The sequence below is a fragment of the Epargyreus clarus genome, unplaced genomic scaffold (genome assembly GCF_041222505.1).
Source record: "Epargyreus clarus isolate Ecla_fem2 unplaced genomic scaffold, WU_Ecla_fem_2.2 ptg000001l, whole genome shotgun sequence".
Taxonomy (NCBI): Eukaryota; Metazoa; Arthropoda; class Insecta; order Lepidoptera; family Hesperiidae; genus Epargyreus; species Epargyreus clarus.
The window spans coordinates 14,666,083-14,692,606 of record NW_027332209.1 but is presented as its reverse complement, the minus strand read 5'-3'; the positions used below and the strand labels follow the sequence as shown (position 1 = coordinate 14,692,606).

Sequence of the window (26,524 nt, the reverse complement as noted above, 5' to 3'; positions counted from 1 at the left end):
TATGAAATAAGAAAGACCTTCACTATTATCAGGAGGTCGTAACAATCAGCTTCTGCATCCCTAATCATTGTTATTATGAAGATTTTTCTCATGCGTCAAAATGAAAGTAATATTAAAATTATTTTTTGATTTTTTTACATAATTTATCGATCAGAATAGTTTCTTTGAACTGGGGATTCCATTTAAGATAAAATAAGACGAAATGTTGATTGTTGTTCTTAAAAATTAAAATGGCGGAATTTTATACTCGGAATTCAATAAGATCTATTAGTGTTTTGACTAATGATTTTTCTCATGCATCAAAATGAAAGTAATATTAAAATTATCTTTTGATTTTTTTACATAGTTTGTCGATCAAAATAGTTTCTTTGAACAAGAGGGTTCCATTTAAGATAAAATAAGACGAAAAGTTGATTGTTGTTCTTAAAAATTAAAATGGCGGTATTTTATACTCGAAATTCCTTATTTTAGGTTTTTAGGATTATTTTAGGTTTTTTTACCTACTACCTTTAAAAGTAAATGGAATATGTTAATCGAACTACATTATAGGTACCTACTATCAGTTAAAACCGACCATCAATCTATCGTCGGATATTTTTGATTTTGAGGTTATGTAACATTTCGGTAATTAACTTCAGAACCCAGGTGCTGATCTAAAAAATAATTATTGGTGGTAGTATTTGGTTAATTATACATCGTCCACAACAAGTTTCAATTTGATGCAACTCTGGACGGCGGTCCATACTTTCATGGGCATTATCCTTTAGTTATAAGTCATATTTTTGGTGCAAACATTTGAAATACAGTCCATAACGGCTCATCCTTTTTCAAGATTAGCCAGTGTTTTAAATGTTGCAGTTTCGTATAGGTATTATTACAAAAATATTTTATATCACAGACATTATTTTTATTTCTTTGTACGGATTAAAATGCAATGTGTACTAATGTCAAACGAGAAACCGCGTCCATATTCCGGTAAGTGGCTATCGGACGATCCAATTTCGGAGAGCGATTGACATTCCCCGCGCGATTTCAATTCGCAACGTTTTATTTATTTTTGATTTAATATCGCGTGAGCTTATAGATGTTGTATTAATTTTTTGCTCACCGATTTGAAATATTCAATTTGGATTAACTTTTTGGGTAAAATGCTGATGATTTTGTATTTCTTTTATTGGTTTCATTTTATTCATTTCGGGGTTAAGTTATGACAAAGAATTATGTTTATCTGTTTGTTGAGATGCTTGTCTTATTTCTACGTACTACGCTTTCAGAGGTATGTGAAGACTACCAATTCGCACTTAGCTAGCGCGGTGAACTATGGCTAAATTCTTTGACTTTCTGAGAAGAGACACGTGTCCAGTCGTGGGATAGTAATGGGATAGTGATGATGATTATTCAATTTTGATGATTAATATGAAGGTCATAAAAAACAACTTAGTTCATATTTTATTTCATTTATGACAACAGTGTCAAGAGCTGCTTAATCTGTTTTGAAAAAAGACCACTTCGCACTGTTGTCGTATGAGACATTTTAAATAAGAATTTAGGAGTAATAGCTAACGGAATTTGCAATTGAGATCCATGGCGGTAACCTTAAGGTGACTATATGTGCGTGTTTAAATGTTAGGCTTTATTTACATTAAAAAAAACTTAGACATGTATATTCTAATCGGAATCGTAGTACCTACTATTATATCTATCTATTAAATATATTTAACATTCCGAATTGGTTACTTTGAAGGCATTTCGTAACATAGACACACGGGCAGATCAGGCAAGAACCACTCTTACTGCCTTCTTAGAAGTGCCATGCCATATGTATGTAGATTTGGCTCAAGGAAGATGTGACCCAAATAAGATTTACAGTTCGGTCATGGTAAAGTGCACCATATTATATAGTGTTAGGGTTGCGATAAGTGAATTTGTAGATGCTGGTCGGGTCTCAAAGCCACTGCCAATTGCATAGGAGTGCCGAAGCCGAGGGTCTATTAGAGGACGGGTGAATGGTTCACCCCTATTATTGAGTTCGGGGTTAAGTTATATGGTAACAATGTGTCCATAACGCATTCTAGTAAGAATTATATAAAATGAAAGTTTACTAGTATTCTAAAGCCAAGAAAACTAAACTTCAGGTGGTCGCAAATAAATGTTTTGTCAGTGGTCGTAACTAGATTACAGTAGGCCTTATAATTGCTGTTACTAGGCAGAAATAGGCTTGGTGGTGCCTTCGTGGTCATATAATATTACTTGATGAAAAGTGTACAACTTTATTTACACTGGAGAACACTTTTTTCATATTTCTACCAAAATAACGTAATAACTTATATTACTATTTTGACTATACCTAATACCTTCCTTAGCCATTATTTTAGGCCCAAGTATATATTACATAAAGTCAAACAGTTCATCGATTTTATTATCTGTCAGCCTATTAAAATTTGACTTTTTAACACGCTTTCCTTACCTTGGGTTGTATGTATGTATGTAACTATGTAACGAAATCTTTGAACCCGATTTCTATCCACTTTGAACGTTCAGTTTGATTCAAAATTTTGAAGAATTGTCAAAAACATTGCCCATCAACATCCTTAGGAATAACGATTTTCGAGGCGAGATTGTTCGAGCGCCTTAGAGAAAGTTCATCGCAAAGTTACTAGATTGCAACAATTATTGCTTTTTAGTTTCAATAACTGTTAAAGCGTGATTTTTTGTACTTTCACATTGAAACAAGAAATAACTATAAGGGTTATTGATGTACATATGCCATAATATTTTTTAATAAAATTGATCGGTATAAATATTCCGATCGTGTAACCCATGAACTTCCCATATGTTTGAGCGTATTCAAACCCACATTCAGAAAGAAATCCACTCAGCAAATACCCATCATTTTTAATACAGCTTTTTACCCTTTGAATTTGAAATAATACTGTCACGTATGATACCGTACGTGTTCGGAATGCGTGCAAACGAGGTTATAAACCAACAAGGGATGGGAGAACGAGTGAAAATCGATTAATTAATAATCGATTTTACTTTCTTCAAAATATAAAAAATCGGTTAAGTATTGTAGAGGAAATAATCTTTTAACCATCAATTTTTGAAACTGAACTCAAAAATGGACGGCGAAAAAACTTTTACTCTCAAATTGTAGGTAGCAGCGTATGGCCGTTAACCCATTTAAAACAGTGGTCATGTAAAAAATAATCAGTTCATTAAAACTCGATTATCACCATTAAGAATCAATTAATAAAAATCGATTATTTTTTCACATCCCTAAAACCAACTCGAAACTTGATCTCGTTTTAAGGCGATATTGCAAATTGCAATTAATGGCTTTCCAGAATAAGTGCATATAATGGTTGCTTCGTGTTTTGAATTTTTAATGTATTGATTTACACAATATTCTAAAAGTTTTATTTTTATGTAAATATTATTGTTTTCTCTATTTGTTTTTTTTTAAATTTTATTTTATAAATTGTGGCACGTCATGATGATGTCGATAGCGTATTGCTTATACATAGTTTTATAATAACATGAAGTTCTATTGTTCAAGCTGCATTTATATATTTTTCTTTGTTATCGAAGGGTAAACCTTCAAAAGATAGGAACCCGGTGCCGTGGGAGCGACACAGTTACGTGGGATTCTTACCGTACTAAAACCCCCCGGTGGCCGTCCTCGGCGCTGCGTAGAGGGCTCCGGGAACTCCAAAGGAGCGCAACCGGAGTCCTCTTAGTGCGTTGCCCCGTCGGGCTCCGCCCAGGTAAGCTAGTCGCTTGCCACACCGTTTGGTGCGTACGACGGTATGCGACCACACATACCGCCGTCCTTCTCGGGGCCGCTGGTCGGGCGGTTCGAGCTCCCACTCTTGCCGCCCGCAATCCCGAAGCTACATTTATATCTTCAAACGTGTCAGACACTTGTCGTAGCAATCCAAAATTATCGTATCGTGTCGTGTATGTATCTTATCGTATGTTATGAGTAACGCAACCGCGCAGACACAGGTCATGCCTGTTAAAATATTGAATACAAAAATACAATTTTGTCTGATACGACTTGGATACGACACGTTCACTGTCTGTTAATATAAAAGGGGTCTTAGCCTAAAATACGGCTGTTTTAAACAAATATTTCTTAAATTGGGTTACTTTAGGTAGGTCATTTTTTTAAGATAAATTCATCCTTTTATTATCTTTCCTTTTTTTCATCTCTCCGCATTGCTCAAAAAATTAAGCATTTAATTTTTCATTTGCGCCTTATTGTTCTAGAGTGTAGCTGACGTTTTGAAGCACAGCTTCTTACAAAGGGGCTTTGTTCCCGTCCAATCGACACTCTGACGCCCGTTCTTAATAATCAATCCATCCAATGTTTTTATCAACGATCATTAATTGAAAATGCTATTAATAATAACATATCCAACCAGCAATAACCGCCACCGAAGATTGACAATTTCTTACCTTACAGTCACATCACACTGTATATACCTATAGATTACATAATGCTAGGTTATTAATATGTACCTCAGTTATTAAATACTTTTTTGGAATATTCAGTCTTGTTTTGAGTTATGAAATATCAACTGCATCTGCAATATAAAAGCAGTGATAGCCTAGTGGTTAAGAAACTCGGCCTCTCGATCGAGGGGTCCGAGGTTCAAATCCCAGGCACCTCTGATTTTTCAAAGGTATGTCTATTAGAAATTCATTATCACTTGCTAAACGATAAAGGAAAACATCGCGAGGAAACCTGCATACCTGAGAGATTTATAGAAAAAAAAATATCTCAAAGTCTACCAATACTTGGCCAGCGTGGTGGACTATGGCCTAATCCTTCTCATTATGAGAGGAGACCCGTGCCCAGCAGGGGGGCAGTAATGGGTTGTTGATGATGATGATGATGATCTGACTTTTGCAATGTCTTTTATAAAGAAAGTTTGCCTAAATTAGTGGATCAAGATGTATTATTGTAAATTTTGCGTGAAAAATATATTGCATTTTTGGAATTCATTTTAAGTGTTTTAACAAGAGTATACAGAATTGCCAAATATCGATATTTAGTAACAAACATTTTGATGGATTGATTAAAAATAACAAGTGTATAATCCAGTCAATTGTTTTTCAGACTTTCTCATGTATCCTTTACCTTCTTTTTACAGGCAATAACTTAACACTGTAAAACTTTACAGCGTTGTAAGACACTAATTTTACATTGTAAAGTAAATGGGAAATGAATATCCCACATTTGCTTTAAGAAAATCGCCCGTATTATCCTTAAATATACGGGTCATAGTCGCATGTTCGTAGTCAGTTCTTTCCACTCATTAGGGTCGTTTATGCCGCGTCACGTGTTTTAATTCCGGACATCAACTGCAGCTGCCTTATTGCGTTAGGACAATGGCTTTTAAAGCTTAATCAAACTATTACGTCGTGGGTATTATACCTATGTGGCTATATAAAAGTGAAAAATATATAAAAGAAGCGAGAGATGTAGGTATTAAGATTTTAAACGAGGTAAGATTTTACAGTGAATCTTAATTAAGATTTCATGATTGTGGAGCGGTTAATATACTGGTCTGATATACAGTGTGTTCCGGGTTGAATCCCCGGCCAAACAGAATTGTTTGTGTCTATGACATCCACACAGAATAGTCCTAGTGTGTGACTATGAGTTCTAGAAGCGTTATGCGTAATCATGAAGATTTGTTTGATAACTTGAAAATGTGAAAATAAAATACAACTCAAATAATTTTGATGTTATGCAGTAACGCAAGAACCTACCTTCGATGTTTATTATGACAGGTGTCAAAAATAGATTTACACGAGTTTTACACACGTTGTTGTTGTTGCGACCACGTGTAGTCATATAATTTTATATGACGACGCAATTCATTTCTATATTCAGAGTTTTCAGAGCGGACTAGCAGTTTTATGCGGACTATATCAAGATTTAAATTCACGTTTGTATTTTATAGATATACATATTTGAAGGTGGTAGAACTCTTTGTGGCGCGGCTTAGGCGGCACCAGCACCACGCGTATTTCTATCTAATAACAATAGTGTAAGCACTGCTGTGTTCTGGTTTGAAGGGTGTGTGGTAAGGGAGACATACTTTTACGAAACATACTTTTGCGTTCCAGCCTCAGGGGTAGCGGCGCATCTGTGACCGACCTCAGGTAGGCATATCTAATGCTATTGGAGGTTGATAACAGATGTCCATGGGCGGCAGTAGCCACTTACCATCAGGTGGACTGCATGCTCGTCTGACACTCGTATATTATTAAAATACAGTGCAGATCTTAATGTTTTAGTAATATATGAATTATGATTATAATGTTGTATAATATTGTAATTATGATGTGAAAGATTATACGTTTTAATATTAAAAGTGAAATTATTTGAAACAGAAAGAATTATTCGCATATTACAGTGAGGTGACCCTAGAAATTCAACCCGCGTTCATCCATTTGTAAAAGTTAATGTCATGTACGTAATGGATTTAATATATTTAAAAAATATTGAATGTTCATAATTTTTGAGATAAATATTAAAAAGATAGAATTATATAATATAGTAAATTAAATAATAACATGGCATTGAATAAAACAATGATCAATAGATTATTATTGTTTATTGAATAAAAAAATAATCGACGCTCATTTAAATAAAAAAATGTACCTACGTGGACTAACTATAATCACATTTTTTTTACATATAAATTATTATGAACTACACAATAATACATTATTCTTAAAAAACATATTGTTCGTAAATTCCCAATCGCAAGTATTTGGCCTCTTAATTTTTAATTTTAAAAACATTTGTATTAATTTTCTCAAAAAGTAATAAATTATTTTCGTAATATTTCATTTATTAATGGTGAAAGTAAAAACATAAAATATGTAAGTAAAATAAATTGAATATACTTAAATCAAAGGAACCATTTTCATCGAAAAACATTTTGACATGAGATCAAAATATTAAATTCTTTGATCTTTGGGCATATTTCCTAGAATGTTTGAATTTTTTAAAAACTTTGATTCATTTCATCATCCTGACTTGAGGAGACCTTCCTCATCAAGGAATGCTGTTCATCCGACTTAGAGCTTCTCAAACCTGCCACACCCCAGGTCTTACTTCGTTGTAATGGTGGTCTACCTCGGATCCGACCTTCGTACTTATGTCGTTTGTGGTTCAGAGGACTCAAGTCTGAATCTGACAAGTCCTCGAATTTCCGTTTAGATGCTGATGATGAAGTGGAATTAAGAGATCCGGTTGATTTGTATGGGGTCACTGTAAATGAAGACCCTGTAACGAAAGACAGAAATCTAGAAATATGATATACCTATACGATATATTTTTTAAGCTAAAGCAAGTTAGAACTTAGTGGATGAGATGAGATGAGATATATGAGTATTTGTTAATGGAAAGCAATATTCTTAAAATGATGCATAAAGGAAAATAAAATGTAAATAATAGAGTATATTTTTTAATATGAATCCAATAATGGTATTTTCATTAACTTCAGGTTATATAATAATAAAGTCGTTTATTTAGTTCATATTTTAGGATGTAATGCTTCTCATGCAATAAAATTTCAGAAGTAAACACAAATGTGGACTTTACAACTCATGTTATTTTTTGTTGCGTCGGATATAAAACGTCTTATTACTATCATAAGTATGATGTATTTTAAAACGTAACTCAGTATAATAAAAGTATACATTACGTTTTTACTATTGGCAATTAACTGAGCGCAGCTGCTGTAAACTACGACGTGCTACCGCCATTACCTAAAGCCTCAGTTTTATGCTTTACGTGATGCGCATGGATTTCATTTTGTTAAATGGACGCTGCTCCATCAAAATTCTATAATGGTTTGTGAAACACCTGTGCGAAAGTTTGGAATGGAGCCGTTACTTTCGGACTAATGAAGTACCTGACGTTATGCTAGCGTGCTCAGAACTATTCAAGTTTCTTTCCGTAGACCACTTAGACATCAGACGATGAATTTCGATATCTATTATGGATGGATACACAGTTTCCATAGAATTTACGGAATATAGAATAACAGAGCATATGCAATCATGGTTTAGTTAGAAAGGATAACATCGAATTGTAGGATTATCATAACGCAATTAAATTCATATTTATAATCTTGACGATTTTGTTAAATGTAGCAGATACTGGAGAAAATTCAAGAACAAGTACTTTTTTGAACAAAAACAAGTTATTGAAAAGCTGGTATTGTATTAGAAATAAAGTTTAGTAATATTTAAGGACTGTTACTTAATTTTAATATAAAAATTTAAATACAGAGAAATATAATAAAAACAGTTCTTAGTATCATAAAGATGGAGAAGAATAATATAACACATAAACAAAAACGACTAGTTTTATAACAAAAACTTTAATTAGAGAAAGACGAAGAAAGACAATAGCTCAGTTGAAGCGTTTAATACAATAATAAGGAACCTACAAAGCGAGACAAATTTCTAAGGAACGAGAAAACATAAACTGCTCCACTGCAAATTGTATTTGTACTTATTTAGTGTAGCATCAAGCTGGAGGAAATAAATGGGTATAAAGCACGTCAACTTACAAACAATATAATTCCTTTGAATGCATATTGTTCTTTAAGGAATGAATTTTGTTGGCTTGTAGTTTGTTTGTTTATGCCAAATGATAGATTTTGTCAATGAAATTTTAGATAGTTAACGACACCAGGCTTTACTCTGTAGACATCCACGTCTATTGGATGTTAAAGTTAGGATTAAGACTACTTCACAACAATCCGATAGTCGCTTGTCGGATGGTATATATCGTAAACTTTGTAGTATGCATGCAAAATGCATACCACCGCGTATAGTATAGTTATAATATGGTAATTTTAAACAATTCTGAGATAAATTCATTTTCATTTATAATTTCTGAAATTATTAGTATTTAGTTCAATTTAATAGTGGCTTGTGAAACTAGGATTACATTAGCGGGACTATTATTTGATGAAATTAAATGCCAATGAGGAGAAAAACATAACAGAACGAATTTCTAGACGTTGAGAAAAGGCTAACCCTTCCGTATTGTATTTGTATATTCAAAGTAGCGACAGCAAAAGCGGAGAAGAAATAAAAGGCCATAAAGCATGTCAACTTGTACAAAACGAGATGATTTCTGAGAATGCAATATTGCCTTCCGCGAAGAATTCTTGTAGCGCGATACAATTTGAATTGTCCTTTTAGCGATTTGTCATTGCGATACGAGAGTGAAAGCGACAGCTAATATGAGGACATTCATGTTATATAGTTATGTATTTAAATGTGTAATAACTATTTATTCATCAAACTTCATCATTATTCATAAAACATCAGCTGTATCTCAGGATAAATCGACAAGAATTATAATCTTCCCATAACACCACCCGTTACAAAATATTATTGACAGGTAACTTAATAATTGTTCATTATTTGCTTAAATTAATTCTTAACCAATTTCCTTATTCAACCTGTTTATGAATGAAGAAATAAATATTATTCAAAAGTAAGTCAATAAGAATTTCGATAGAACAATACGAGCCTAAACTCGACATGAATTAAAATCGCTTTTCATTGAGTTTACTTTGTCGATTTCGAAGATAGATAAATTGAGCAGATTGATTCCGAAAATAAGAGAATGTTTTATTAATTTTCTATTGTTACATTTTCCATGAAGCTGGAATTCGTCAATGTCGTCTAATACTGTGTTTACAATATAATATTGCTTTACTTGTTCTCAGTTTTATCAAATAATTAAATCGTGGAATAAAGTTATCAAATTCACGAGTTACAACTTTTAGTATACGTATACAGGGTGAATTTTTAAAACGGGCCTTCAGGGCCAAATCCGAAACTATAAGGATTAGCGAAAAATGCTGAAAGGAGTTACGAGGCCGATTTTGATAAAAACTAAAACTGCATCATTAGTTTTTTAAAATATTTTTTTCCTTAGCCGGGAATCGAACGAGTTCATTTTGAAAAAAAATACATCTCTATATTATTCCACTATCTGATAGTGTCGCTTATAAGGATCAAATTCTGGGAAGTAATGTTATGTGACAAATTAAAGGAAAAGGAAAATTTTGAAGAAAATACGTATTTTTCCATACATTGGCATACTAATCCTTAAGGATTATACATAACAAATGATTTATGTATAATTCTTTAGAACATACATAAGTCATACCATTGAAGAATTTGTTGGTTAATCAATTAATTATTCGATGTTATGACTATGACATACGGCTTAGTATGAGAAAGTAATAGTTTGGCAAATAAGTTACCGCCGTTTTTAGGATTTATTTTTTAATGAAAATAGATAACTGATTAAATAGTAAATTCTTATTGTTTGTTGTTTACAACTTCGTTTCAACGTTAAATATGATTTTATAAATCTCTTATTTTAGTAATCACTCGGATTTGACTCTAAAAAGTAATTCTCGCAAATTGTCAACTTTACATCTGTATTAAACAAAACTCCGCCCATAGCTAAGTCGGACATAAAAATATAAATTATTGAGAAACTAAACGTCCATTTCGAATGATTAGAAACATTGAGCCAAAAAAAAATGTTATTACACGAAATATTTAAATTGATGAATGGCGGGAACTTAACTGCCAAATTAATATGAAAAAATATGTATTTTCTTAAAATTGTGGCTTTTCCTTTAGTTTGTCATTTATCATTACTTTCCAGATTTTGATCCTTATAAGCAACACTATCAGATAGTGGAATAATATAGAGGGTGCATTTTTTTTCAAAATGATCTCGTTCGATTCCCGGCTAGGGAAAAAGTTATTTTAAAAAAGTAATGATGCAGTTTTAGTTTTTATCAAAATCGGCCTCGTAACTCCTTTCAGCATTTTTCGCTAATCCTTATAGTTTCGGATTTGGCCCTGAAGGCCCGTTTTAAAAATTCACCCTGTATATATAGACCAACCAAAATAATTAAAAATGTAATATGAAATTGTATGTAAGTCTAAACCAAAAAAATTAACTCATGACCCAAAAGCGTGTGTTTGTTCGGTCAGGGATTTGTATAATACTAATCGATAATTATTAAACATAATCAATATAATAATATATGAATTTTGCTAAGCGAGTGTTCTTATAAAAGTTATATTATACTTTTAGGTATATCATTAGTAAATTATTACTTATTAGAAAAAAGTACAGAAATTAATTGGAAAAGAATTGAGCAGGAAGTTAATTTAGAAAATGCATTAGAATTCGTTTGACCGTTGAAACGATCAAAGCCACTTTGCTTATCATAATCCTTTCATGTTAGCTTTATATAAATTTATATTGGAAAATACTGCACAGTTCTCAAAGCTAGTTATAAATTTAAAAAATTTCATTCAGGTTTGCAATATGCAATATCATAAAACTTGTGTATGCTTCGAAATATTTGGGTAAACGAAATTACTATAAAGAACATTTACATTTCGTTTAAGTATATTTATTTAGTAATTTTTCCACCTTGTTTTTGAAATATTCCTTTCTATGACTGCATATTTTGTTGCTAGTTCAAGCATAGTGACATTAACAATAATAGACAAAATAATATCTTTATTATTTATTTGAAAATATTGCCACTCGTTTTTGTCACAAGTTTTTGGTATGAAGAAAATATAAGAAAAGAAAATGGCGATAATATGGGGGATATACATTGCTGTACCTGAGGACTAAGTTGGTACCCCTCGAATAAGTACGTCTCCCGTTCCACTTAAGCTATAATATATGTACAATTATAAAGTGAATTAATGGAAATAGATAGTTTTAATTGTATCAGGCGTTACTTTGCGGAAATCCATGCTATTAAGTTAAGATTAAAACTACTTCGCAACAATCCGCTACAAATATGTATGATGGTATATATTTTAAACCATGCAGTATGTACCACCCTCCCTCCCTCAAAGGATGCATGCAGATGCAAAAATTAAAAATATACACCACCATACATACCACCACCAACACCCAAAAAACAACAAAATTTTCGATAAATCAAAATTACACCCGGGGGAAAAAGATGATCTTATTAAACTCACTACCTTATGTATGAATCAAAATTATTTCAGATTTAATAATCAATTTTATTCACAACGCGAAGGTTTAGCAATGGGTTCTCCTTTGAGCCCATTGATGGCAGATATTTTTATGGATAATTACGAAAATAAGAATATTTTAAACCATCAACATATTTTATACTATTACAGATATGTTGACGATATAATTATATGCTGGACGGGGACCGACAGACAACTGGATATATTTGTTAATAAGTTAAATAAAATTCACCCTAAAATTAAATTTAAATTAGAAGTTGAGCAAAATTATTCTTTAAATTTTTTAGATCTTACAATTAGTAGAATCAACAATAAACATGTCTTTGGAATTTTCCGCAAACCGACACATACGGATACGGTAATTCCGGCATCCTCTTGCCACCCATGGCAACATAAACTAGCAGCGTTTCACTGTTATATAAATAGATTACTATCTATTCCATTATCACAAGAAAATTATAGATCTGAATTAAATACCATATATTATATTGCGGTTGCCAATGGGTATAGTAGGGGGATGGTGGATAATCTTATCCGTAAGAAGCGAAGTTTGATGGTGCGTGATCAATTGTATGCGGCACCAAGGGATGTGGTTCCTCTTAAGTATAGATCCAGTTTGATTTATCTCGGTCCTATTTCAGAGCGTATTGCTAAAACACTTCGCCGTCATAACATCAGCGTTGCCTTCAGAACAAACAATAATATTAAATCCATCTGTAACTGTAAAGAAAAAAGAGGTAGACATGAACAATCAGGCGTCTACAAAATTGTTTGTTCTGATTGCAATGGCGTTTACGTCGGTCAAACTGGGAGAAATTTTAATATTCGTTATCGCGAACATCTAGCCGCGTATACAAGTGGTCACGCAGACAAGTCAAATTTCGCTAAACATCTAATAGACGCGGGCCATAATGTGCCAAGTAACCATACGTATGAAATTTTACACACGGGTGACAAGGGCTGTAGACTTAATATATTAGAACAACGGGAGATTATTAAGCACAATAACAACAGTAGGATTACACTGCTGAATGAACAAATTAATGTGTCCAGCTCTCCTTTACTTCATATTTTTACCAACAATCAATAAACAGATGATTATTCGCAGATTTAATGCGAATAATTAATCTATAACCTTATTATCACACAACTGTCATCAGTTGTTTACATTTCATTGTGGAGGGGAGGGTTGGATACCATTATAAAAGGCATGCATTAGGTTGACAGCGTCACTTGTACTTGCTACGGCAGTACATATACTAAAATTGGAACGATACAGAGAAGATTAGCATGGCCCCTGCGCAAGGATGACACGCAAAATCGTGAAGCGTTCCACATTTTTAGAAGCTTCAGAGTGGTGGTCAACGGGACGCCATCCAACGAGCACCCCGTGGCAGCTGGAGTCCCGCAGGGAAGCTGCCTCTCACCGGCCTGCTACTCCACATACACCGACGACATTCCGGCGGAAGGGGGGGCTCTACTCGCCCTCTACGCGGACGACGCGGCGTATGTGACAACATCACTGAACTCCAGACACGCCGCGTCGAAGATGCAACGTGCCCTAGATGCCCTCCCTGATTGGCTCTCCAAGTGGAGACTGTCGGTGAATGTGGGGAAGACCCAAGCGGTCAGGATTGGCGGCTTTTCGCCAAACGACCCCACTCTGAAGCTCAACGGACAGGACATCCAGTGGTCCGCCCGGGCGAAGTACCTGGGCGTGACCCTGGACTGGAAGCTCACCATGAAGCCCCACGTGGACGCCGTCATCGCAAACGCGAGAGCGGCCAGCTTCTCCCTTCGGCCAGTGCTCTCCTCGAGCCTCCCTCTGGGTGTGAAACTGTGCATTTACAAGCAGTATATAAGACCCCGCCTGACGTACGCGGCGCCGGCCTGGTACGCGCTCGTGAGCGAACCGCAGCGCAAACGCCTGCGGATAATTCAATCACGGGCGCTGCGGCAGGTAGCCGGCGCGCCGTGGTACGTCAGGAACACAGTCATCCAGAGGGACTTACGAGTCGAGAGCCTGGACGACTTCATTGGCCGCCTCGCCACGAAGATGTTCGAGCGTGTCGATGCGGCGCGATTCCCGCACCTGCGGGACCTGGCGCCGCTCCACGCTCGTCCACCGGACCGCAGGGCGTTCCCGCGCGATCTCCTGGCGCGGGACCCGCCGGCGGACGTCGGGGCTTCATGAGAAGCTTCCAAGAAGACCGCGGCACTCAAGTGTGCCGCCCCCACTGGACTTGACCCTACACCGGACATGACACCACTATGGGCAGCCTGCCCATAGAACCACGGCTCTTACAACAAGGACCACGACCACAGGTATGCCAGAGGGGAAAAAAAAAAATATATATATCTATCTTAATCTACACATCTATTATTAAAAAAAAAAAAAAAAAAAAAAAAAAAAAAAAAACCCTCTGGCTACCACCCCAACGACCTGCCTGTCTTCACAGGCAGCGGGAGATCCCTCCTTAGAAGGCTCTGCCTTAAAAGGAAACCTTTGGGGCCAGAATTGGCCTTGAAAGAAGAACATCAGCACAGCGTCACTTAGCGATTAACCGTCGTAGAGTCAACTTACCCTGATGATGCTCCGTTTTGGAGCGAAACACGTGTTGGTGGTGGTATGTATGGTGGTGTATATTTTTAATTTTTGCATCTGCATGCATCCTTTGAGGGAGGGAGGGTGGTACATACTGCATGGTTTAAAATATATACCATCATACATATTTGTAGCGGATTGTTGCGAAGTAGTTTTAATCTTAACTTAATAGATAGTTTTATTTATATTAGGATCATAGAATATCCAATTGTATACAATTATCCGTTTACTCGATATTTTAGTACCTACTTAATATAACGCATCATGTAATGTGGATATGAAATTTAAGTATTTGTACCAGCATCTCATCTGAATAAATATACCGTCCGACAAACTTATTTGCTGATTTAGGTAAATATTATGTGCATAACTGTGCTATTCCCATTAGAACGACAATAAATGCATGTTTGTTGAAAACTGCACTTCACAAAATGTACGGGTTTGTGCACTATACGAAAAATATGAAATTGGGATCAAAGATTGACCCCAAAATTGTATGTGATTTTTAATCGGGTATAGAGTTCAGTTGAATGCTATTTCGATCCTCAAGTTTAATGCAATTTTATTTATAAAACTACTATTTTCAGTACTGCGATTGGGTATTAGAATACGCGAATGTGCTGTTTTCGTTCAACATTTTTAATGCTACGTTACGAAGAAAATAATACAGACAATATGAATACTTATTACGACCAGAATTTTAGGTTATTTAAAATATACCACCACCTTTTTATTACTTCTAATAATTTTACCGTGATCTCCCCAGAAGACATTTTTAACGGCTCTTGCAACAGTCGACCATATATTTTCTTTATTATGGTCTGGTTCTCTATCAATTTCGCTCATCTTTTCATCAACACCATCACCATCATCTACGATTCTTTTGACACTAACTTTCTTTTTTGTGATCACAAATTTGAATTGTATTTCTGTTTCCTCTTCAGTTGTACGTAAAACGGAATTGAGACATGTTTGCAGTGATCCAGCAATATTGGTTGTAAGTGCAGTAATTGCATTATTTATTGGCTGGTCGGGAGAATCCACACAAGTTTTGTATGAATCATTGGATTCCTTGGTATTGTTTCTAGAATCAATAGTTGGGCTATCTTCTTTAAAGTTTATTGCTCTTGCGGGTAGATTATGGTCCACTACAGGTGGCGTGTCTTCCTGTGGAACTTCTCTGTTTGTATTTATTGGAGTTCTTGCTAATGTTATGGCTTGACTTTCGAAACGGTTGAGCAAAGCTTGGAAACGTGGGTTGTGATAGGATTTTGGTTTTCGAGGGCCCGGTGTTAACATTCGTTTAGGTTTGCGAAAAACTGCAAAATTAAAACGATAAATTTGAATAAAGTTAATATATAGACAAACATTTTTATTTTCTTTTAAAAAGAAATAAATAATAAACTTCAAAAGGCTCCAACAAGCAAACTATTGTCCTACATTTTATCTTATTATATTTGAATGATTTAATTTTATACAAACCTCGTTTTATCTTGGGCTCCTGTTCAAATACCGTATCATCAGCGAACTTAACTTTCTTAGTCTTAACAGATGTTTCAGTAGTAGCCGAGTCTAAAAACGACACATGTTTCTCCGAGCTGTCCTGGCTGCTTAGACCAATGCGACTGCCTGTCACGATAATGCTCTTTAGTTTCGGTTGGATAGCATCTAAGTTTGTTTTTGATGCCTGTAAATAACATTTTAATTCAAAGTTAAAACAAGAAAGAGCATTTAAACGATAAGATAAATTAATAAAATATTCCCTGTGCTGAAATAAAAATATCACTTGTTTCTTAACATTTGCCGTCAAAGCTAAGTAAGTTCTACTTCAAGTAATATTAGAATAAATTTGTTTCGATACACATAAAAATGAAAAGCACTTTTATCTGAGCTAATTTAGCTCATACATGCGAAAAACCGAAAGATAAACTTGAACAAGGTCGCTAGCATGAAAAGAAGCAATGTGTAGAAACTATATAAAAAGACTCCTTCAATATATCCAAGTTTCAAGGTGTATTTACCGAAATGGATCTAAAAGCGGAGATAGTGGAGAGTATGAGGCAAAATTACACGTTAGAGGCGAATCGATAGACTTTCATCTTGTGTACGGAATAAATTGAAATAAGAAAGGTAAAGAGAGTTACATCAAAGAGTATGTTGCCAACTTGTATCTCGAATGTTAATGGAATAAAGGAGAAATGGTTATTACGATCCCCGTACGGGATGATTGTTTCACAAGTGCTTATGTTATTAAGTGTATTATTTCGGTAAATTCGCCGTTTTTACTTTGCTTTTGTAGTTTCTTGCTGTTATATAAGTATTTCATTATTTGGTTAATTCATATGAGTATATAGAATAATAATTATCGATTCAAGTCATGGAATGGAATATTCATGGAAGTAACTTAATTTTTTTGGAAACATTAATATTTACAAACGGTTAGTCGGTAATGAATCGTAACCCAATCGTTTTATTGTTTTTAGACTGTACCTATAAAGAAGATTACAGAATTATTAAGCATTTTAATATACACTTATTGTCGATGAAACAAATATTTACCTCTTTATCAATACTCTGAGCTGGACTCTCAGCATTCTCAATCTCAGAGAGTGGAGAGTCAGCGCCCTGTTCAGGGAACAGTGACCATCCACCGGTGGATGAGTTTGTCGGTGTGCTGGTGGTCACCGCTTGTGCCAACTTCACCACGTGTATGTGGGATGTAGGGGTAGTAATCTCGTTTTCAGTATCTGGAACTAAGTAAAGTAAACCAAAGCATTGAATAAAGTGGTTTGATAAAAACGGGGAGAAGTGATTGTATTTCTTATATTTTATTATTTATCGTTGGTGATTTAAAGCAGTTTGAAAATATTCTAAATTGGAACAGTCTTGTAGATAAATTTGATCAATTATAAAAATAATTAAATTAGTAGAGATAGCAATTAAGATAAATTAATGCTATGAACAGAATATTTACTGACTTTAATTGGTCAATAAATCTACAGATTATGTAATTATCTATAGTGAAACAGAAAGTAATTAACTGAGTAAGTAAATATTACACAAATTAGAGCAGACTTCAAAATATCTATAGTAATTACATTTTCTATACTCACTATTAATATTGTTGTTCCTAGATGGTGTTGTTGAGTTACTGATAGGGGATTCATTTATATCCTCTTCAAATGCCATATCATCGTATTCTTCGACTACCTTCTGCCTCATCAAGCTTAGAAATTTCTTAGCGTGTGGAGTGGCAGCCCTTTGTCTCTTCAACTTTGGAGTCTTCGGGGCCAACTTTGGATGTGGTGTTTGTGGGGCAGATTTTGGACTATCAATGTCTGTATCACTGGATTCATAATCAACGAGGTGTTTTTTTCGTACAATAGGTGTTATTACAGCTGTTTTACTGGACTTATTGACGGATACTATAGCTTCAAAATTGTCCCCTTCAGTGCTAACTGCCTTCTCGTATATAGAATCAAATCTATTTTCCACTTCATTAGTTGCTTTTTTGACTTCAATTTCTGTATCCACCAACTCAGATATGCTGGTACATTCGTCTATATCCAGTAAATCTTCCATTTCCTTAAAAGTTTTATTGCATTTTCTGCACTGTAGTGGCAAATGCTCTTCTGAAAGATGTTGGATGAATTCGTCGTTGAGTTGTTCGGGTCGACAGAGGAACCTGTTGCCTCGACAAATAGGGCAGTCGTACGTGAGGCCGTGAGCTAGCTTTTCATGCTGCCAACGGCAGTCGCTACAGCAAAATGCCAACTGACAGACTACGCATCGGGCCTATAAATTGACAATGAAATGGCATGAAAAATATTTGGGTATTTTATTAAGTAAATTGCAAACACAGAAAATATAAATTGAAACTTATTTTTTGTTGTTTAAAATTATCTTAAGCCTTTTCTAATATTCACGGCTATTTTCTTATTTTTCCTAAATTAATGATAAATACAATCAAAATTAAGTATTAACTGACTTCTATATTATTCACAAATACATATATTATTTATAAGGAACAACAAAGGTAAAAATGAGCCACTATTTATATCAGGTTTTATTTGTATAAATATAACATGTTATAAAATATCTTATATACTTCAAAATAGCCAACGCATATACGAAACATACAATTAACCAAACAATCTCTCCACACGTCGCACATTCGCATTCCGTATCTGACGACTAATCGACTTGTTGACCTAATTGTCGGGTTTGGGCACGCAACGTTAATCTGAAGATAATTGTTACGTCTTCTAATGTTACTTTGTTAACTCCTGACGCCAAAAGATTCTTATAACAAGCTTATCTGTTATATTATGTAAATTCGAAAGTAGAATGTAGTATATACCTATAAATGAAGATATACAAAGGTTCGACTCCGGCAGCACCACCGCCACACCTATTTCTGCCTCATAACAGCAGTGTTGAGCGCTGCTGTGTTCTGGTTCGAAGGGTGGTAATGGAGGTGTGGTAATGGAGACATTCTTTTCCGAGGCGTTCCAGCTTAGTCCTCAGGGGTAGCGGCGCATCTGTGGCCGACCTCAGGTAGGAATATCTAATCCTATTGTTGATTACATATGTCCATGGGCGGTAGTAGTCACTTACCATCGACTACTTCTATATTATAAAAAAATGAATATAATACGACCTTACAATAGGAAGTTCAAGGTTCGAATTCAAGGAAATATCTCTGATTTCAAAGTGACTTGTGTATTAAAAATATCTCTTGCTTTTACGGTAGAGGAAACCTTCGTGAGGATATTAACACTGAAATTTCTTTATAAAAACCTCAAAGAAATGTGGAGTCAACCGACTCGCACTTGGCTAGCGCAATGAGCTATCGCCTATTATAAAGACCTGTCATCCTCAAAGGATATTTAGAATGATATGCACTTTAATAACAATATCACAACTACAATATCCACACGACCAAAAATGCCCTAACTTTAGGTTTATATAAATAAATCTTAAAACCTCACAACGCATACAAATGACACAATACATTAGCTACACCGTCGCCACTCATGTCCGCATACTACCAGCTCGTCACTAATAGCCTTGTTGACCCACTGCCCAGTAATTGGGCACGCAATCCCTAATCTACTGTAATTGTTACCGTGTACCGAAACGACAACAATACCGTATATTTCGCAGGTTAATTGGTGAGGAAATAACTATAACTGATGTAATTCAATTGTAATTTAATAGTATAGGTATGCAGGTAAGGTCGTAGAACCCTTTGTTTTACCATCAGTTTTCATTTATATTGCTTCTCTGTGGGTGTGATAAAAGATCCTCGAGGCATTCTAGCTTAGTTCTCATGAGTATCAACGTTTCTATTATCGACCTCAGAACCCTAATCCTATTTAAAGTTCATGCCTAATTACTCGGAGACCCGTGACCAGCAGTACAATAATGGGTTGACGAAGATGATAATGACGCTGATGTCCATAGGGAGCAATGGCTAATTTTCCACGTATATTAAATAAGTAAAAATCATACAGTTCACCTGATGTAAATGAAAATTCGAACGATACCCATTCAACCACCTTAATATCTGAATGAATGATTCTACGGCAATGTTTGTGTACCAGCGAATGTTTGTTCCCGTTTGATTGCTAGCCTAGTTGGAATTTTGATTGTGTTTGTTCCTTTCACTACGTTTTTGTTGTAAAACTTTGAACGTCGTTCAGGCTTGTTTAATCAAGATGCCAGATGTGAAAGGTGATAACGGAATAGTATTGATAGGTAGAACCCTTTGTGGTTCGACTCCGGCAGCACCACCGCCACACCTATTTCTACCTAATAATAGCGGTGTAAGGCGCTGCTGTGTTCCGTTTTGAAGGGTGTGGTAAGGGAGACAAACTTAGGAATATCTAATCCTATCTAGGGTTGATTACAGATGTCCATGGACGGCAGTAGCCACTTACCATCAGGTGGACTGCATGCTCGTCTGCTACTCCTATATTATAAAGAAGGTAGGCGAAATTAGTGCTATTAGCTATCAGCGAAAGCCCAAGTAATTTAATAGAAGTATCGGGGATTGGTACTCGTATATATAGTATGTAGTATAATGTAGTAGTAATTGAATAAGGTGTAAGCAAATGTGTAAGGAGTCTAATACGTGGTTAAAAAAACTGTGACACGTTGTTTCCACTAATTCGTTCATTTCTCATCCAAGCCGCATTGGAGCAGCATGGTGATGCATGTTCCAGGTCTCTCCCAGTTCTTTTAAAAATCGATGCGCAGCAGTGTGACGTAAATAGAATAAAAAAAAACAAATAAGTCCCTACATGGTACAGCCGTTACTTTAACGGTTTATTATGAATGGATTCAACATTTAGGTTCAATTTCAGCTACACTCACGATACATTCTACACTATGAAAAAATATTATGTAGCAATTTGAAATTTATTCTTAAAATTTCTCAGACTTTGAAAGAAATTACTTCCTATTCCCAATCAGCATTCCGATCTAAATATAGTTTATCGAGTTCATTATATCCTCAAAGCTAGACCTAGATGTTCTAATTGCTTTCAGGCATAATGAGCGGAAATTCACAAAGTTACTCCAACTTTATTGATCAGGTTACTAAAGTATTAATTTCCTATTAAGTTAGCGTAACTGTTCTTACGAGAAACTTGGTTGAAAATATCTGTTGGTTAAAGTAAACAGGATAGGATATGAAAAGTTTTAAGGTTAAAATCGGTGTTTATTATAAAAATTCCATACCTATGTTCCTTATTAATAAGGAAGTTGTATGTTTTATTGGGAATTCTTAAATGTTAAGTTTTACTTAAGTTGTGTAACTTTGATTCGTTATAATTTTAAAAATTACATTTAAGTGTCTGATTTATTACTTAATTAAATACTGATTATTATTGATAGATGGGTTGTAGATTCAAAAAATTTCAATATTGCTTTCGAATTTTATTCGTCATCGACGTTCGAATTTTCATTTTACATAAGACACAGTATATAAATAACATTCAAACTTTTATAGAGCAAAATTAGTTAAATCTAATGTTTTATTGACTAATAAGCTAATAAAAAACCCCGACTTTAAATGTGAAATAGGATCGAATTCGTGGGTATCTGTCTATCTTATAAAATCACAATGGACCAAAGTACCTTACGTTTTTTTTTTTTTTTTTTTATAATATAAGAGTAGCAGACGAGCATGCAGTCCACCTGATGGTAAGTGGCTACTGCCGCCCATGGACATTTGTAATCAACCCCAGATAGGATTAGATATTCCTACCTGACGTCGGCCACAGATGCGCCGCTACCCCTGAGGACTAAGCTGGAATGCCTCGGAAAAGTCTTTCTCCCTTACCACACCTACTACTACTTACGTCGTACTAATAAAGAAAAACAGACACCTATTTTATTCATTCATTCTATAGAGAGTATATTTTTAGAATCGACTGGGTCTTCTTAATGAGGCCCTCTCCCAATATGGGTCAAAGTCACGCTGGCGATCAATCTCCTAATAGATTAGCGAAAGCCCAAGTAATTTAATAGAAGTATCGGAGATTGGTACGTAGGATGTATAAGTATGTAGATTTTAATGTTAAATTGATGATTTACATAGCGTGGTCATAAAGTCTAGCGGTTCGAGGTTCGATCTCTGTCAAGCAAACATGTTTGATAAATTTAGATTATGATTTCAATTTAGTTTATGTACTCATCTTTATTTCCTTAGCATGCTGGACATACGGAACCCTTGATCTGTGGCATAAGGCGAAAACAACATTGTAATGTGACTACCTGAATTACAATCTTATCCTATCTTATGCGGTTGTTGAGCAATGAAAAATAACAATAAAGTAAAAAGTAAGTAAAGTGAAAAATTACAATAAAATTACAATAAAGTGAAATGCATACCTACTCATATTTTTGTAACACTTCTTACATTTCGGTGGAAGACTGAATGTCGGCTGACTAACACATGACTCGATTATCTTAGTCCTCAGGGGTGGCAATGCATGTGTTGATTGACTTCAAGTAGAAAGCCTATTCTATATAGAGTCCAGTCATTAGGCAGCAGTGATCACATACCAACAGGACTACATGTTCATTCAGTGCATCATATTATCAAGAAAAATATCGTAATCAAAACCATCAAAACAACATCACATATTCTAGTAAACAAACTTATGAAAACCATTTCAAGTTACGTTCGTATGCAAGTGCTTGGAACCTTAAATGAGATTATGTTCTAAAACCCTACTGGCCCGGAATCGACGGAAAGCAAAAACGTGTCCCAAAACCGCATTACGGCAACCCGGTAAGTAATTTAGTGACCGCGGGATGTGGACACTTCTATTTTCGTTACAATTTTAACGTAAGTTGAAGACTACACCACAGTATAAGGATCTATAATATTTGTACTGTGACTACAATTTTTGATGTTACTTAAGACTGATTTTCTTAAAAATAAAGCTTTTCCTTCAGTTTGTCATTTATCATTACTTCCTAGAATTTGATCCTTAAAAGTGTATATCCGATAATAGAATAATATAAGGAGAATTTTATTTCAAAATGAACTCGTTCGATTCCCGGTTGGGAAATAGATTTTTAAAATGTAGATAGATTTTTAAACTGCATAAGTTTCAGTTTTTATCAAAATCTGTCTCGGAACTCCTTTCAGTATTTTATGCTAATCCTTATAGTTTCGGATTTGGTCCTGTAGCACTACCATAAGTTGGCATAGAAACGCCACTATAGAAATTGTAAATAGAAAACTATTGTCATTTTGCTAGTGAATAACATAACTACTATCGTTACGGTATTTCTTGACAACGTCTGTCAAATTAATGACTCATGGGACCAAATTTGTATGGCAATAGATCATAATGACATTCGCTAGCGATTTGATTTCGATAGGTTTTTGACGTGACAACGTTTTATAATTCGATGGAGCCGGCTGCACGCACCAAGAAACATGACTCATGCGGCGTTACCTCGCTCTGAGGCGTTCCATTTAAGGCTTAAAGTGCAAGCGAGAGCGCGGAACGAGCGACAAAGAGGCACAATCCTTTTGAAAATTGCAACCATTCCATCAGTATTTTCTTATGACGTTGTCACGTACAACTATCGTCAGTAAACCGACTTTACAGACAACTGATTTTTTTACGTCACGAGTGGCTCACACTACGGAATTTAGTTCTACGAGTAACCACCAGAGGCGCTGTACAATTTTTCATACATTTATTTTACGCAGTCGCTAGCGAGTAATACTTTTGTGAACTCATGGTAGTGCTACTGAAGGTAATTCCCACAAAGGTGATAATTCCCAGAAAGGCCCAGAATAATTGACCCTGTATACAAAAGACTTACATACATACAGAATAAAATTACAACGAATTTTCGATTTATCTGTTCAACCCTAAAACATCAATACCAGCTAAAGCGCAAATATTATCAGCTTTCCTCCAAATGGATACGTCATACCCTAATAGGTTTCTGCAAGCCGACATACCCGTACAGCCTTAAGGATGTTTGTAGCTAAGAAAATCTCTAATTTTCCGCCCTACGTATAACCCGAGAAAATTCGATTTTTCACTTCCATCAGCTTTCAGAACAACATTTCAGGCACATTTTCCTAATCCATTTGAGGAAAGACATCTGAAAATCGGTAACGAAGCCAGTTTGCATGTAGTTAAGTAAATTATCTAAGAATCTAAGAATGTTAATAAATTTTAACGGTGGTTTCTGGTTCGATTCCGCAGCTCCACTGCTACACCAATTTCTGCCCAATAACAGCAATGTTAAGCGCTTATGTGTCATTCTAACTTAGTTCTCACGAGCAACGGAGCATCTGGAGCCGTAGAAGTCCATTTGGGGTAATTACAGATGTCCATGGGCAACTGTATCCACTAACCCTCAGGTGGACTGCATGCTCGTCTGCTACTCCTTTAGTTAAAAAAATAAGACACATTTTCCTAATCCATTTCAAGGAAGATATCTGAAAGTAGGTAATTTAAACCAGTTTGTTTTTAGTTAAGTAAAGTAAATTAGTTAAGAATGTAATAAATAGCCGTCTAATTGAACTTGTCTGCTCATAAAATTCTCACACCTTTAATTAGTCTATTTAATTATTGTTCCATTTATTCCCCCAAACGAATCCTTGTCAAGTTTATTTTCGGACCGATAATGTGCTTGGAAATATCTTATATAATCGATAATCTTAATATATTTTTAATATTAAATAAAGTACAAGTAACTACATCCAACCAACCATACGTAATATTTTAAAATAGTTTACAGCCAATATTTCTGTAAATTTGATGTTGGTACATAAAAAATAGTTACAAACAATTATTCTAACTAGCTGTTGCCTGCGTTTTTGTGCGCACAGACTAAATAGTCTGTGCGTACAAAAACGCAGTGAGGATTAAATATTTGTATTCTTTTGTAAAATTTGTAAATACAAAAGAATACAAATATTTAATCCTCATTTAACACCCTAAGGTGTGGAATATCAAACAAAAATACTTTCTAGGTTGCTGTCTACATCCTAAGATAACAATTTTTTTGGTTCTTATATTAGTACTTAATTATTTAAAATAAAACCAACCAAAAACTAGTTTCTAATAATGATGATAAATAATACAAAAAACAACTCACCTCAATCAAGTTCTTCATTGTCATTATCAATCATTTCTTTTACACTATTAATTACAGACGGATTATAGTAATGACTTGATTCACAAAGTATTTAAAAGTTCTCAAACCGAAACACTTAGGAAACAGTGAAAGTAAACTGAATTTAGAATGATTTAAGCTGAGTTACACTTCGTTCACTAATCGTATACTTGATTGTTGTTAAATGTTTACAAATACCCTCGGAGTTAAATTATAAGAATCATTATACAAAAGTATGTCTAGACATTGTCTGTTTGTTGTAATTTTTGAAATTTTGGACATAGAATAATCTGCATGTAGTAAATGTATATTCAGGTGTTATTTAGAGTTCAAGACATTGTAAAAAAAAAAGAAAATAATAGTTATTAGTATAAAAAATCCTTGTAGTATTTATTTGAGCCTGTCACTCAAATGGTGTGGTCTGAAGTAGTTCCAGCTCCACATGTACCATTAGGTTAAGTTTAACATTGTAAAATCCATTTTTTTAAAAGATGTGTGCTATGGAGTTTCTTTCGCCGCTTCTTCTCCATAACGAAACAACTTGTGAAGTGGTGGTAGTTTGACATTCAAAAAGTGCTCTGTAAAGAACCTATTTTAAATAAAAAAAAAGTATTTGATTTGATTTGAAATCTTCGAAAGGTTCGTAGTGAATACTGATTTTCAAAAACATGTGCGTATTAGAAGTTGATTTTTCATGACGCGATGGTAAAATGTGAATAAAACTCATTAAATAAATCCAAATGACAGTTCGCATAAGTAGTTAGCAGTGTTCTGTAAGACCCGTGTCCAGTACCTTTACCATGAGTTTTTACGTTTCGACAAATATGACTGTTTGGTATTTGTTTACGTATTGGCCCATACAATTTCTAAGTTCTGATATAATCCGCTACGGGTACGGATTAGAAATAGTATGGGCAAATACGTAAAGAAATAGTAAAATAGTCATATTTGTCAAAACGTAAAAACTCACGGTAAGGGTACAGCAGTGGGACAGTAATAGGACGATAAACATAAACTTCAACAAACAGAATATCAAGCGGTTATCTATTCAAACAGGCGAAGACCGGGGCCAATACTAGTCTATTCCCAGAATGGCACTAACGTACATGGTTTGTTGGGCTAGAGAAAAAGCGATTTTACTTAATTTTGACCACG

General features: G+C 34.8%; 2 protein-coding genes and 1 non-coding gene across 3 annotated transcripts in view; 1 reads left to right on the top strand and 2 right to left on the bottom strand.

The window, feature by feature from the left end:
• LOC140757137 (dopamine D2-like receptor) overlaps positions 1-26,524 on the bottom strand; it is a 135,648-nt gene that overhangs the window by 8,089 nt on the left and 101,035 nt on the right. The gene's annotated exons all lie outside the window — the stretch shown is intronic.
• On the bottom strand, positions 6,630-25,533 carry LOC140757128 (uncharacterized). The gene is made up of 6 exons (XM_073092667.1): positions 25,352-25,533; positions 17,821-18,502; positions 17,267-17,460; positions 16,190-16,394; positions 15,460-16,026; positions 6,630-7,309 (listed from the first exon to the last, which is right to left on the bottom strand). The coding sequence occupies exons 1-6, from the start codon at positions 25,373-25,375 to the stop codon at positions 7,029-7,031; spliced, it is 1,953 nt and encodes a 650-aa protein (XP_072948768.1). The 5' UTR covers positions 25,376-25,533; the 3' UTR covers positions 6,630-7,028.
• LOC140744263 (U6 spliceosomal RNA) lies at positions 13,338-13,444 on the top strand. Its single transcript, XR_012102540.1, has one exon. It is a non-coding gene; the product is annotated as a U6 spliceosomal RNA (small nuclear RNA).